General features: G+C 29.9%; 1 protein-coding gene across 1 annotated transcript; it reads left to right on the forward strand.

Annotated features, from left to right (window-relative positions):
- Positions 1 to 1,653: 1,653 nt before the first annotated feature.
- On the forward strand, positions 1,654 to 2,522 carry LOC107475098 (uncharacterized). The gene has a single exon (XM_016094736.3). It carries the CDS (start codon positions 1,819 to 1,821, stop codon positions 2,305 to 2,307), a length of 489 nt encoding a protein of 162 aa, XP_015950222.1. The 5' UTR covers positions 1,654 to 1,818; the 3' UTR covers positions 2,308 to 2,522.
- The last annotated feature ends 12,879 nt before the right edge of the window (positions 2,523 to 15,401 follow it).

Below are 15,401 nucleotides of genomic sequence, written 5' to 3' on the forward strand. Positions count from 1 at the left end.
ATAGAAATTAAAATAAATTAATTTAAGATATTTATTTGATTGTATCAAAGTCTTAGTTACATTATTTTGTTTGGTTATAAGTTATAACCTTCGCATTCACACTACTTCCCATGCCAGCTTCATGATCTTAATCGTTGATCATTGATCAATCCAGGTCTCAGTTTATGGGAAATGATGTTTTGTTTCTTCTGTTATATATATTCAACAATGATTTTTTTAACGATTATTTAACAATGATTTGCTGTTACTAACAGCAATTAATGTAGCAAATTCTGGATCAATAATGAGTAAATAAATATATTTTTATTTAATATTATATAAGACAAACTGCTATAGCGCAGGTAGATGAATCTTACTTATGCATTCCCAGTTTCCCACCGTTTACATTTTTATTTTGACGTTTTACATATTATATATATAGTACATAACCAAAGTACAAAGTTTAAATAAAAAAGCTAAAACTTCGCACATATTTATATCATAATTATAATAAGACTATATGCTTACATGTACACAATATTTTTATTATAATAAACTACTATTTCACCTTTATCAATTAATAACACTCAGCAAAAATTGAACTGAAAACAGAAGGGCAATATTTTAGTTTGGCCAATTCTATAATGCTTATGAATTGGTATTTAAATTTTGCCTAACTTATTTTTTATAGTAAATTTAAATTTTTTAAAAATTATTTATTGTTATATCTTTTAAATTAAATATTATTTTTTAATCTTTTTTAGTAAATAAGCATTACCTTTTAGGCACCATAACATTCACTTTTTAGTATTGAAATATTGTCAAAATTAATAATAGAACTAGAGATTGTTGGACACAATGAATAAGTATAAATTATGAATTTATTTATCAATAAATACATATTATTTTGACGGATTTTTTTTAAATAAATAAAAAATTTATATTTACATTTTTATTTAATTTTTTTAAATATTTTTGAACATTCTGTATGTTACTATGTCACATACAACATACCACTTGAAATAAGTAAAACGTATGATTTCCTATTTCCCCCGATTTTGAGACTGAACTATACATGCATAATCAAGGATCATTAATCATAGGATTAAATTGACAATTAAATAAACACAGATAAAAAATTAATTAATTGATAATATTAAAAAAAATTGTTAAATCTTATCTTATTTAACATTAATTAATTATTAGATTAAATAAAATAAATTTTAACTGTTTTTTACTAATTTATTTTTGTATCTTATCAAACATTTCTGTTAATTAGTGATCAAAGTTTATTACTATACCAGTCAATAGTTCTTATTATTTATTAAAGCTACACATGGCGGACAAAACCCTACAAACTAGTTAACTACACAGCAAGAAGGTAAGGAAGCCCCACCTCACCGCATGTGTTCATCCAAACCCCAAAAAATTGCAAAAACAATAATACACACATATATACATATATATATGGAGGGCAATTTGGTAAATTGAATCCACTCAGTTCCATTATTATTAACTTCAAACGTCATCAGCACAATTATTAATTTATTTATAATTTATAAATTTTGTTAAATCCACCCATTGCATTATGAGTACGGTTGTTACTATATATACACCACTCATCCTCCAACCCCTTCCCTTGTTCTCAAAGCTTTAGTAACTCAAACACAACAAAAAAAAGTTTTCTTCTTTTGTTCTCTCTTTTTTTCTTTTTCTTTTTTTTTTCTGATCCGGGTTCAAATCCTAGATCAGTTTTAATTTTCTCTATTTTTTTTCCCTTTTTGGGTGCTATTATTCTCTTGATCATATTATTATTCTAAACCAAAATACACTATAATTATGGGTAATAGCTTAAGGTGTTGTTTGGCTTGTGTTATTCCTTGTGGTGCTCTTGATTTGATAAGAATAGTGCATTTGAATGGTTATGTGGAAGAGATTACACGTCCAATAACTGCCGGAGAGATTCTCAGGGAAAACCCTAATCATGTTCTAAGCAAACCTAGCTCTCAAGGCGTCGTTCGCCGGATTTTGATCCTTGCTCCGGAGACAGAGCTCAAGAGGGGAAGCATATACTTCTTGATCCCGGCATCATCGTTGCCGGAAAAGAAGCGTTTCGCCGCTGCAAAGAGCGGAAGCATATGTGACAGTGACATCAATAAAAAAGTTTTGTCAAAAAAGAGCAAGAAGTGTGATGACGATGACTCGTCGTCACACTTCCATGCGCTCACTCAAATAGCTTCTAAAAGTAAAAAATCTTTACGAAAAGATCGTCGAAAAGGCCGTGTTGGTGTATGGCGACCTCATTTAGAGAGCATCTCTGAAGACTAGTTACAAGTTTTTTCTTTTTTTTTCTTTTTCCCTTGTTTTGCCGGTGATGTCAAATTAAACATGCTGGCAAGGAGGAGAGTGAACCAAAAAAATTGGTTCATTTATTGAAACATAGCAAAAGATCCTCCTTCCTTTTTTTTTCTTTTTTCCCCATGTTTTATAATGTATGCGGGTATTGATCTTTGTGGATAAAATCTTCATCTTGCTTTGGTAAATTTGGTTTTTCCTACATTTATTATTGTTATTATTATTTTGGTTTTCTGGGATGCTGTCATCATCATCAATATGGGTGAATTAAATTATTTTAAATTTTAAATTGATTTTTTTATCAAATCTAATAATTTATGTGCTGAAATACAAGCAAAAATAATGGATAGAAAGCAAAATTGGAAATTGATTAAGAGTGAAAAAATTATTGAAGTTTGTACACTGAGGATCGATTTTCATCCTCAAGTTTCCATGCAAATATCTAAAGGAAAAAGAGCGTCTCACGTTATCTCGTGCCCCACAATTTGAATCGCAGGTTAAGGCTATCTAATTTGTCTTCAATGGCCATTTACAATTGAAAATTTAAGGACAAATTTTACTTTCTTCATTTTCTAATGGATGCATTATTGAAAATTATTTTAAGTTTTTATTATTAGTTTTTTTTTACTTAGGAATTTTTATAAGATAACACTTCATTTAATGCATAAAAAAGTTAATGGTTTCCCTAATAACATAGGTTAGGGTTACTAAGTTAAATTTGATTAATTTTAGCAATCATAGAAAATCTCAAGTAATTATCAAAAAGTTCATATTTAATTTGATCCTGAACTTGCATACGTATTTTAATTTAGTTTTTGAGATTTCAATTATTTTTATTTAGTCTCCAAATTTTATAAATATGTTTTACATTAGTTCCTGAAATGATTTTAGTACAAAAACGTTAATGAAGTGCTTATATAAATAGTTAGATGCCACGCTAAAATCTGTAATTAAATGATGCAGTTTTAGTTTTTGATATTCAAATAGTCAAAAAGTAGTGTCGTGTCACTTGTTTTGTTAGGTAAAATTTTGATAAATACCATTTTGATGTTTTTGGATTATTTGATTACTAAAATTAAAATGACATTATTTTACAAAGTCTAGCGTGATATTCGGCTATTAATGACAGTGTTTTATTAATTAACGTTTGTGCATTAAAAATTATTTTAAAGATTAACATATAAGTCATGTTTGTAATATTTAAAAATTAAATAAAGGTAATTAAATTTTAAAGACTAAAATAAAACTCATACAAATTGAAGATTAAATTGAGTATTATCCCAATTTTCAAGTGAGCTTTTTATTTTCTATGGTTATATTTCTATTTTTATATTTTCTATGTATATTTTTGCAAGTTTAGTCTTTAGAATACTCATGATTAATTAGATGTAATTTCTTAATTAGGTATAAACTTTATTAGTTGTGGCTCCAATTTAGAATGATCGAAATGATTAAATAGTTTTGAATATAGGGCCCATTTTTCTATGTATTAAGCTGTATATTTTACTAGTACTACTATTTTAGATAGGAGTATTTAATTGGAACATGCATGTTAGGCACATATGTCTACTCAAAGAATCTATCTGTTTCAAAAAAGAAAAAAGAAAGACTTAAGAAGACCTAATAGAAGTTGACATTATTATTATGATTATCCGTACTAACCAATTTGTTTGTTGGCCTGGATTGTTATTATGTGCCACATTATGGCATTAATTAAGTAGATGAACATTTGTAATTAATAATTAACCAATCTAAGTACCAATAATTAGAAAGATGGTATAATTATATTTTTAATTCGTTTGAAGAAAACCTGGTAAAAAAAACTTAAGCTTATATATATAAATGGGGTTATTTCTTTTTAGGTCATAAAAAAGAAAATTTCGGGTAACAATTTTATTAAATTATGATCTTAAACAAATTAACTTAAGTTGGTTAAATGGTTAATTTATTTATCCACTTAAATACGTGTTAAAAATTTGGTTTTTATCTTGTGTCTGCAGCAAATTCATTAATAAACAATAATCTTTTAATAAAATTTAAATTTATAACAGATTAATTATTGATATATTGGATAAGAAATACTGTAAAAAATAAAATTAAAAATTATGATCTTAAGCTTAAGTATAGATCAAGTTCCAATTAAGGATGATGATTGTCAGCCTACGCTTTCTCCATACTTTTGATTACCCTTTAATTAATTTATGAGTCAAATAATCGTTCTATAATTAATTGCTAGTGTAGTGGAACTAGTTGGTTATTAATTATCTCCTAGTCTCCTACTTCTTAATGTGAGTTATTATAATCATATTTTATGTCAAAACTCCTAGGATCGGAATATAACAACATATGCTTATTACGAAAAAAGTAATTTAACATTTACTATTCTAAACACCACAACAATGAATAGAAATGCTGAATTTTGATCCAATTATCGTTATAAAAACGAAAATGTTTGGTAACAAAAAAAAATCAGCCAAAAGCAGTCATAATTTGTCTTATTTAGTATTTATTAATTGTTGCGATAATTAATAAATGTTAAATAAGGCAAGTTCTGTCTGTTTTTTTTGTCTACCTAGTATTATTCTATAAAAATATCTAAAAGTGACGCTTAATTATGACAATTAAATCAATAAGCAAAATTAAACAAGTTTGGTTAAACGTTTTTTAAGAGGAAAATTATGTCAAGAAAAAGATATATAAATATATAGTAGAAGAAATAGAAAGAAAAGAAGAAAAATTATCATGAAATTACTCATCTTAAAAATTTAAATCGATAAAAAAAGTAATATAAATTATTATATCTCTAAGACTTTCTTTCGAACAAAAATCTCTTTTGATTTATTTGATTTTTGCACAATTTTTTTTATTTATTTTATGTCATCTTTTTATTCACTAAAGATTGAATTATAAACTTTTTAAATATAAAAACTCTAATTATATTATAAAATTACTCATCAAAATATTTAAACTGATAAAATAAAATAATATAAACGATCTCTATTCTCTAACAAAAGTGAGCCTTGGTTTGTTAAGGAACAAAATAAATTAATGAGCCAGATTTATAACAATTTTTTTAAAAATTAAAAAATAAAAATGTGGGTAGCATACCTTGTTGTCCTTTAAATCGAAATATAAATTAGTAGGCAAATAGCGACATCTCCACGCTACATTCAAAAAGAAACAAAAGAAAACAAGCTGGCATATACATATCTTCCTCCTTAATTTATTCTCTATTTAATTACTCAGTTCTTCACATGGATTCTCATCTCCCATCTCTCAAATATTAATATTACACAATTCTTTAGATTAGTTTGCACATCCCTTTGTCAGAATCCAACTCATCCATATATTAATTGTCTAATTACTTTGGACCGTATAACCTACCTTGGCTTCATCATCCGTCTCTATTTGAGTATCATATTCACATATCGATGCACATTTGTTTTGGTGAACCTGAAACCTAAATTAACTGATTACCGCAGTTTGTTCCCGTTTTTCGAAATATATCAAATGGTTAATATATAATATAACTTTTCATTTTTAAATTAAACCGTGGAGACTTAGAATATACAAATAAACATCAAATGATAATTAATTTAATTAATTTTTAATAATTTTAAATTTTGAATTAAAAAAAATAAAAATTTACAAATGGTACAATTATGTATACGATAATCTCTTTTTTTGTGTGTGATTTTTGTTCTGTAGAGCCTTCTTCTCGCACATTCTCTTCCACTCTCTCCGCTCCAATGCCTCTAAAAACACCAGCCGCCGCTGTCCAGAACACCAGCCAAGGCCGCCCAACTCTCCGCGAACGTCCGAAAAAGGACCCCCTTCAAGAAGTTATCGAGTATTGAACAAATGCCACTACTAACATTACATCTGATTACCGAGAAGTTTTATTCTGAACTATTTAGAAGTTTAACAGAAAATAATCCATATGTTTATTTCACTATGATGATGGATGGTTATTCTTATTTCTACGAGGATGTTTATTTAATTACTTTACAATTAAAACATCTTGTTTGCTTCAATAATTATAGATGCAAATGGTCGTTTTAGTGAGTTATTGGATGATTATTTTTAATCACAGATGTCGGATGTTCAGGATGCTAGGACGGCGGTGGCAGGACGCGACCTCCAGGGTGGGTACCGGCGCGGAAGAGAGAAGCGAGCCGGGCACTAGGGACGCACGACGGGAACGACGAAGGCCTGCCTCGACGCGGGCTGCCGACGAATGACACAAAGACCCGCGACGGGAAGGTGGCATCCGTCCAAGCTGTTGGCTATCGGTAAGAGAGGGGGTTGAATTGGGGTCGAAGCTAACGGACGGTGTGGGTGTCTTCGATGCCGCTGAGGTAGGATGGTTAGTGAAGAACGTCGGGGATGGCTGCCGGCTTGGGAGGAAGAGGGATTTCGGGTGAAAACTGTTTGTAATTAGGGTTTGGATGGTTGTTTTTATAAAATAACTAAATGAGGGTTTTTTGATTTAGGGTAATTTGTAGAGTAGTTTTCATTTTTTTATCTCTGCTGGACTAAATAGACAACTCATTATTCACATTGTTAAGGTTTTTCATTGTCTCTCTAACAGAGTTATAAACATAAATACATGTGTAGTTTAATTTATTTTTAATATGTATTTATTTTGTATTTGATTGTGTAACTTGCTGATGACTAATTTTGATATACACATATATCAATTTAGTTAATATGTGCTATAATGGTATAAGATAAGATTATTATTAGTGAAATATTTTAAAATATTTTCTTTTAGTAAATAAATTGAGAAGACAAAAATTAATTTTATAACAAATAAAATTAAAATACAAATTTTAGAGATAAAAAACAAAAAATTAATTTGTATATATAATTTATACGAAACAAATTTAAAATTTAGGAGCCATTGTCCCCTTCTTACTATGAGGCTCCGCCTCTTTACACAATAATTTTGTTTCATCAAAAGAGATGACATAGGCAATGAATTTGTATACTTATAAGGAATAATGATCTTATGGTCAAAAGAGAATTTTTAATATCTAGAAACGACTATAAATTTAGATAACATTGGAATCTAAATTTTCAAATTTCTATTTTAATTATTAAAGATTTATCTAATCGGTATTATATATTTTCTGTTAGAATATTTTATGACTATTGATTGTTAGTTTTTACTTTACGAAACGGGTTGAATATTTAGGTCTGAAAGTCTATAAAGTGATTAAGTTATTTATTTAAAATTTTAAATGTTACTATGTATTATTGGATCTTAAAATTTAATGATTAGTGTAATAAGATAAAATAAAATAACGGTATAAGATCTTTTATGATTTAAGTCTTTAATAATTAAGACCTAATCATTATATATACTTATTATAAGCGAAAGATCCATAAACTCCAAAGCTATGCTTTAAAAACCTTAATACGCGTGTTTGGTATATATGGTACACATAATGAAGAAATACTTGATCAGAATAAAGGTGTTTATAAAATTATCAAATTGTGGTTAATTGGTTAAAAAATTATAATCATATTTTAACTAATTAATTTAATAAAATAATTTTAAAAATTATATTCATATTATTAGAAAATGGTTAACTAAAATTAAATTTTAAAAATTGTTTTTAATTGATTAACTAAAATTAAAAACCAAATTTTATGTAATTCTTGCGTTTAAATTGATTAACCGATTTTTTGTAAAACTGATTTTTAATTGGTTAAAATTGATTTTTAGCGGATTAAAAATCAATTTTTAATTTTTTTTAAAAAATCCAATGTTTTTATGTAAAAAACCGATTATTTTTTAAAATTAATTTTTTTATAATCGATTAATAACTAATTTTATCACATAAAACTTATTTAATTAATTAATCAAATTATATTTTTAGTTAATCCAAAACTAAATTTAGTTTTTAAATTAACCAAATCATAAATACCCTAAATCAAAATACTAATAGCTAGAGAAATTACAAAAGTAGAGTGAGGGAGTCAGTGGTACTGAGCCTCACGCGGCATGTGGTTAGAACAAAGAATATCAATTTGCTAAGTTCACGGCTTCATTTTCAGTCATAGAAACATCCTTTTCATTTTGGTTCATTCATCTGTATTTTTTTTTTTCAATTCCCTATCATTATTTGTCATATGAGTATACACTTCTAAGATATATCGAGGGGTTTTTATGTATAAATTTATTTAGGGTCTATTTAATAACTATTTTTTTCAAATAGAACGAAAATATTTTGAATAAAAGTTAGTTTCTTTGTGTAAATAAAAAAAAAATAGTTGAACTTAAGTACGACTAGCACTAGAAATATTAATTATGTATAAGTTTTCAAACACAATTATTAGTTCATATATATACTATAATGAGGATATAAAAATTAATTGATATACATAAATTTTCTTTCTCATAATATCTTCTATTAAATGCATATTTTATTAGGTAAATGTTATGATGTCTAAAAAGTGGTGTCTATTTATTAAAAAAAGTAAAAAATAATATTTAATTTAAAAAATATAATAATAAATAATTTTTAAAATATCAAAATTTACTACAAAAAATAAATTAGACAAAATTTAAAAACCAATCTATAAACACTATAGAATTACCCATTTTATTAACTCTAAGAGTTGAACCAGGACTTCTTTTTTATTGGGACGACTCACATTCTTAATTTTGATGTATAGTTAGTGTAAAATTATTTTATACGTGTATTTAAGCGCACAATACTATATTAATAAAAATAATTATTTTTTATATTAAATATATGAATGATCATCTAAAAAATTATTGTAATTACACGACTTTATAAAATATTTTATACTGTTAATAAATCAAAATTAAACTTATAAAATAATGAGTTAATTTATACTTTAAACCAATATTTTGGACTAGTTATACGGGGTAGTTCAACTGAGTTTTTCTTTTCAGAATTGGATAATTTTTTAGTTAGATTATTTTAATTCAAATTGTTAAAATATGATAATACGCCTTAAATTATTTTAAGAGTACAAGAATTAGGACAAAAAAGGAAGAAATAATAAAATTAAAAAATAAAAAATTTGAAAAATAATATAACAAATTAATATTTAATTTTAAAAAATTAAAACTAAATTATTTTAAAATATTTAAAATTTATTATAAAAAATAAATTAGATAAAAATTAACAATTTCAATTCCTATTTTTATTCTTCTAGTTAGATAAATTTATTATTTTTCTCTCTTTTAGTTTCCTTTATCCTATTCTTCTTCTTTTTAATTTTTATTCATCTGTTATTTAGCGTTTTCAATTTTTATTTTTTTTCTCTATACAACAACAACAACAACAAAACATTGTCCTACTAGGTGGGATCGACTACATAGATCAAATGATGTCATCGATTTCTATAATGTATCATGTCTATAAATAGATCGTTTATATGTAGATCTCGTTTGATCACTTTATGGATGGTCTTCTTAGGTCTTCTTCTGCCTTTCAACCTTTATCCATCTTCCATCTCATCCACCTTCCTGATTGGGTGCTCTGTCGGTCTTCTTCTCACATGTCCAAACCACCTGAGACGCGATTTTACCATATTTTTTCATAATAAGTGCTACTCCAACTAACTCTCTCTTATATCTTTATTCCTTATTCTATCCAATCGCATATGACCACTCATCAATCTCAACATCTTCATCTCTGTCACACTTAACTTATGTTCATGTTCTCCTTTGGCCGCTCAACACTTTGTACCATAAAGCATAGCCGATTTGATAGTAGTGCGAAGAATTCACCTTTAAATTTTAAAGACACTTTTTTGTCACATATAAAACCAGACGCACTCTGCCATTTTGACCAATCTGCTTAATCTTATGATTTACATCCTATTCAATCTCTCCATTATCTTATATGATTCACCCAAGATATTTAAAATTTTTAACTTTTCGTAGGATGTTTTCTCCAATCTTCACCTATGTATTAGGGTTTTTTCTTCTGCGGCTGAACTTACATTCTATATATTCCGTCTTGTTACGGCTTATGCGCAGACCATACATTTCTAGAGCTTCTCTCTATAAATCTAACTTCTTATTTAGGTCTTCCCTTGACTCTCCCAAAAGGAAGATATGCTCTATGAGTATTTCCAAGACTAATGTGAAAATGTATGGACTTCAGAATGATCCCTAGTGTAATCCTATACCAATAGAAAAATCTCTGTCACAACACCTTAAGTCTTCACACTAGTTGTAACCCCATCATATATTTCTTTAATTGCAAGAATATATGCGATATTATACGTACTCTCTTCCTTTCTAAAACCTTCTATAAGACCTCTCTTGGTACTCTATCGTATGCTTTTTCCAAATCAATAAACACCATATGTAGATTCCTTTTATTACTACGATACCTCTCTATCATCCTTCTTAACAAGTATGTAGCTTTAATGGTGGATCTGCTTGGCATAAAATCAAATTAGTTCTTTATTACCTGTGTCTCTTGTCTCAGCATTCATTCTATCACTCTTTTCCAAAACTTTATGCTGTGGCTTATGAGCTTGATCCCTCTATAGTTTCTGCAACTCTGTATATCCCCCTTATTCTTGTAGATAGGTACCAATGTGCTCTTTCTCCATGCATTAAGTCATTCAAAATTATCATACCTTGGAATTGCCTGAGACATTTTTTGTGAATGTAAAGGAGAATCTTCAATTTGAGTGTCATGACTCATGAGAGGGAGGATTAGAATTTTGCAAGCTACCAAGTTCAGATATATCAGCCTGTATTTTCGATGAAACCAAAAAAGAACAATGAATATATTTGAGGTTAATGTCACCAATTATAGGTAAGATAGGTCCCCAAACATTAGGTTATCAGACAAATAGGTCCCTATAGAAGCATAATCATTAGGCAGATAGGTCCCCTCGAACAGGCAGATAGGTCCCATTCAAAACGTTGCCGTGTCGCAACTCTACCTTCCATGGTGGGGACGAATTTGTCCTCCACGAAACGACATCGTTCGCCTCATGATCCAATACAACGTCATTTTGTTCAGTTTTGATGGGGACTAAATTTTCCTAGAGGTGACACATGGCAGTTAACCTGACACGTCAATGCGTTAACCTCTACATAGGACGTCCTAACCGGATCAAACTGTCATGGGGACGTATCTGATGCATAATTAAAAATGTTAGGGTCAAAATTTTAGTTAAATTTTGTTGGGGTCAAATCTATCCGACCATAAATTCTTTGGTGACCTATTTGGGATATTACTCTTTTTGTTATTTTAACTTTAATTCAAACTGTGTCGTTTTATACAAACCAGTCGGGTTTCAGTTTGATCCGACCAGCTGATTGGTTATTTTTGAAATAGTGTTTTTTTTAAGAACTGAACCGCAAATGCTTCCCATTTTTGGTTGGACTAGTCTAATTGATCGGTTTGGTCCGATTTTTAGAATTATAGTTCTAGGGTGTCTTGTTTCTTAATTCTTACTATGAGATATTGAGAGATACTAAGGTCATTAGAATTTATTGTTTTGACTTTTGAGTCATCATTTAGTCATTAATTCAATTTCTTTAATCTAATAATTTAACAATATATTTTATCTCATACTTTAAATATTAATGACTAATTAATAGCTCAAAATAAGAATAAATGACTATTTGTACCCATGAGAAATGAAAACGCTGACATTTGTACCCATGAAAGCTCGAAACTAATCTTGTACCCATAATAGATGTCGTCCGTGTGACAAAAGTGCCTTGGTTTGGATCTGAGCTTGGTTCGTAGGTTTCCGAACCTACGTGGCACTCCCAAACCCCTCCCCCAAATCTGAGCCAACCATTCACCATCATCATCTTCATCTTCTTCACCATCACCATCACCTAACCTCCATAACCTCCATCACCATCACCTCAGCACTGCCACAGCCACCTCCCTTCACCACAACCTCCGGCGACAACCCACACCGCCGCGCCCCTTTCTCTTCTTCTTCCCCTCTTCTCACCTCCGCTGAGCCCAGAAACCACAGCGGCAGCTCCTCCTCTCCACCAAAGCCCATAGCGGCAGCGGCCATCTTCTCCATTCCTGGGTCTCCTCTCACCTGCCACCAAACAGCCGCGACACCCAACCTTCTCCGCAGCATCCTTACGGCGTTCCAACCCGTCACCACTCCCCTGTCCAAACCCTAGCTCCGCCAACCATCACCGTCGGCCTCTACGAGCCACCGCAACCCTCTTCCCTTTTCTCCCCTTTGCATATTCTCTGTCTTCTTCAGTCACACCAACGAACCGGCCACCTTCTTCTCCTTTTCTCTAACTGGCTGAACTGTCGACGAGCCACAGCGACACCAACGATGAGCCCTTTTCCCCCTTTCTTCTTCCTTCTCTGTCATCCCGTCTCACCATCGCAAACCAGCCTAGCACCGTCGCGATTCCAGAACAGGGTTCAGTCCCTGTGTCTTCCATCCCCTCCGTTTTCCCTTGTGTCTTCCATCCCCTGCGTTTTCCTCTGAGTTCTGTTTCTTTCAATGTATTACTTTTAGTTCATTTTGCTTAATTTGGTTAGTTAAAAATGCACGTTAGTGGATTTAGGTTTGTTTTGATTCATGCTGGTGTTTGAAAATTTTGCTGTTTTGATTCATGCTGCTGTTTGAAAATTTTGGCTTGTTTGAAAATTTTGGCTTGTCTAATGCTGCTGGGAGCTTTGGGGGAGGTAGGGTTCGGACAGGGGAGTGGTGACGGGTTGGAACGCCGTAAGGACCCTGCGGAGAACGTTGGGTGTCGCGGCTGTTTGGTGGAGAGGAGGAGCTGGCGCTGTGGTTTCTGGGCTCAGCGGAGGTGAGAAGAGGGGAAGAAGAAGAGAAAGGGACGCGACGGTGTGGGTTGTCGCCGGAGGTTGTGGTGAAGAGAGGTGGCTGTGGCGGTGCTGAGGTGATGGTGATGGAGGTTATGGTGGCTAGGAAGAGACAGTGATGGATAGGGATGATGGTGAAGAAGATGAAGATGATGATGGTGAATGGTTGGCTCAGATATGGGTTGGGGGGAGGGGGTGGGAGTGCCACATAGGTTCGGAAACGCACGAACCAAGCTCAGATCCAAGCCAGGATATTTTTGTCACACGGGCAGCATCTATCATGGGTACAAGATTAGTTTCGAGCTTTCATAGGTACAAATGTCAGCGTTTTCATCTCTCATAGGTACAAATGGTCATTTATTCCTCAAAATAATAAATTTTAATAATCCTTTAATATAATTCTATTTTTTGTTGACTTTTTTATTATGGAATTTTTTCTTGTAATAAGGTTTTGGTGTAAATATTTTACTGGTTCTTCTTACATTATAAACAACTGTTATCTATCTATTTGTTATTATCTATTACATTAGGGTAATGTCATAGTGAATAGTTAAAAGGTTGTGTCTCTGGTGGCTATAATAGTGGTGGCTACAAATGGCTATGTGCTGACCAAGCAATAGGATGATAACACCTGGATTGTGAGAGTGTACCATTAACGTTTGATTAACATAGTAAGCAGTAACTTGTGTTTTCTTTACCGCAGTTGGTTTCAAGTCGTGGCTTTTTTTTTTCTTTTGGAAGATGCTTGTTGTTTTTTAATTTTTAGATTTTAATCAGTTTTTTATTTAAATAATATTATTTAATTAAATTTTAATTAAAATATATTTTTATTTTGTAGATAAATATATTAGTAATTAAAATTAATTTAAATTTTAAATATTAATTTTTTTAAATTTTTTATCCATTTCATAAAATAGATATTTTATTATTTTTTATTTTTTCTATACATTTTTTTATTTTTTTAATATCTTATTCGATAAAAATTCATCTAATATTTTTATTTTTTTATTATTAGTTGGACTTTTTTATTATTTATATATTTAAACGTTAATGCTTTTAAAATTATTAAAATTTATATTCATAAAATTTATTTTTTTTAATTATAACACATAAAATTATTGAGTTATATACAAAATATTTTTGAAACACACCCAAAATCATAGATAAAAAATTTAAATTTAAACGTTAAAAATAAAATTAATTTTTTTATATCCTATTCGATAAAAACGCATCTAATATTTCTTATTTTTTATTACGGGCCTGCTATACATACAAGTTTACAAGCATACAAGTTGGCCCAGCCCAAATAGAACTCACGAGCATAAAGAGAGATAAAATGGCGCGTCATAATCACGCGCTCAACACTCAAACGGTTACGTATGGCAGACTCTTCCACTTCTTCCACTTCTTCCACTTCTCAAAGCGCTTCGAAAACAAGGAAACCCTTCCATTTTCGAGCTTTGTATTTAAATTGTAATTTATTATTAATTAAAAATATTAAAAATAAAACATAAATTTTAAAGTTTAAAATTTAAATTTTGGTTTGTATTTTAAATATGCATTCAATTTTAAAAAAATACTAAATTTATTGGATGAATTTATTTTAATATTTTTTAATATTATAATAAAATGATGAATAAAAGATCATTTTTTTTAGATAACTAGTTGAACTGTTTTTTTAAATCTTGGCTTGGAGAGATTAAAGTTCAGTGTGTGCTAGTGTCATTGAATTTAGGAAATTAGTTTTTGTTCATAATATTAATTGGCTTGTTTTTGTTCATAATATCTGTATGGGCCCAAATTTCACAAAAAAAAAAGAGTGAAACGGCTTATAATTACCATGTCATTAGCATAGTCACCACTCCCTAAGTTTGGACTCGTGCAGTCAACATTTTTATTCAACCCAGTACGTGTCACTTGATTACAGGCTAGCTTGGGATAGCCACGCTAGTCACCAAACCTAACTAGTCACCACAGACAGCACCTAGTTAAAATTGTTTCTTTTGATAATAAAAGTAAAAAAAAATATCATTACACGTTTTTTTATAAATTTAGTAATTTTTTTTAGAAATTGTTCTTCATCCAATTTTTTTTAGTAATTTTATGGGGCAAAGCGTTGCTTGCTTCTCTTTCTTTACGTACAAGTTGGTTTTATATTTTTGTTCGCCATAGAAAAATGGTTTGTCGATATGATTTCCTGGAGGTTATCACCCCATCTAGAGAGTGTTGAAAAATCCACGT

Source organism: Arachis duranensis, chromosome 1 (genome assembly GCF_000817695.3).
Source record: "Arachis duranensis cultivar V14167 chromosome 1, aradu.V14167.gnm2.J7QH, whole genome shotgun sequence".
NCBI lineage: Eukaryota > Viridiplantae > Streptophyta > Magnoliopsida > Fabales > Fabaceae > Arachis > Arachis duranensis.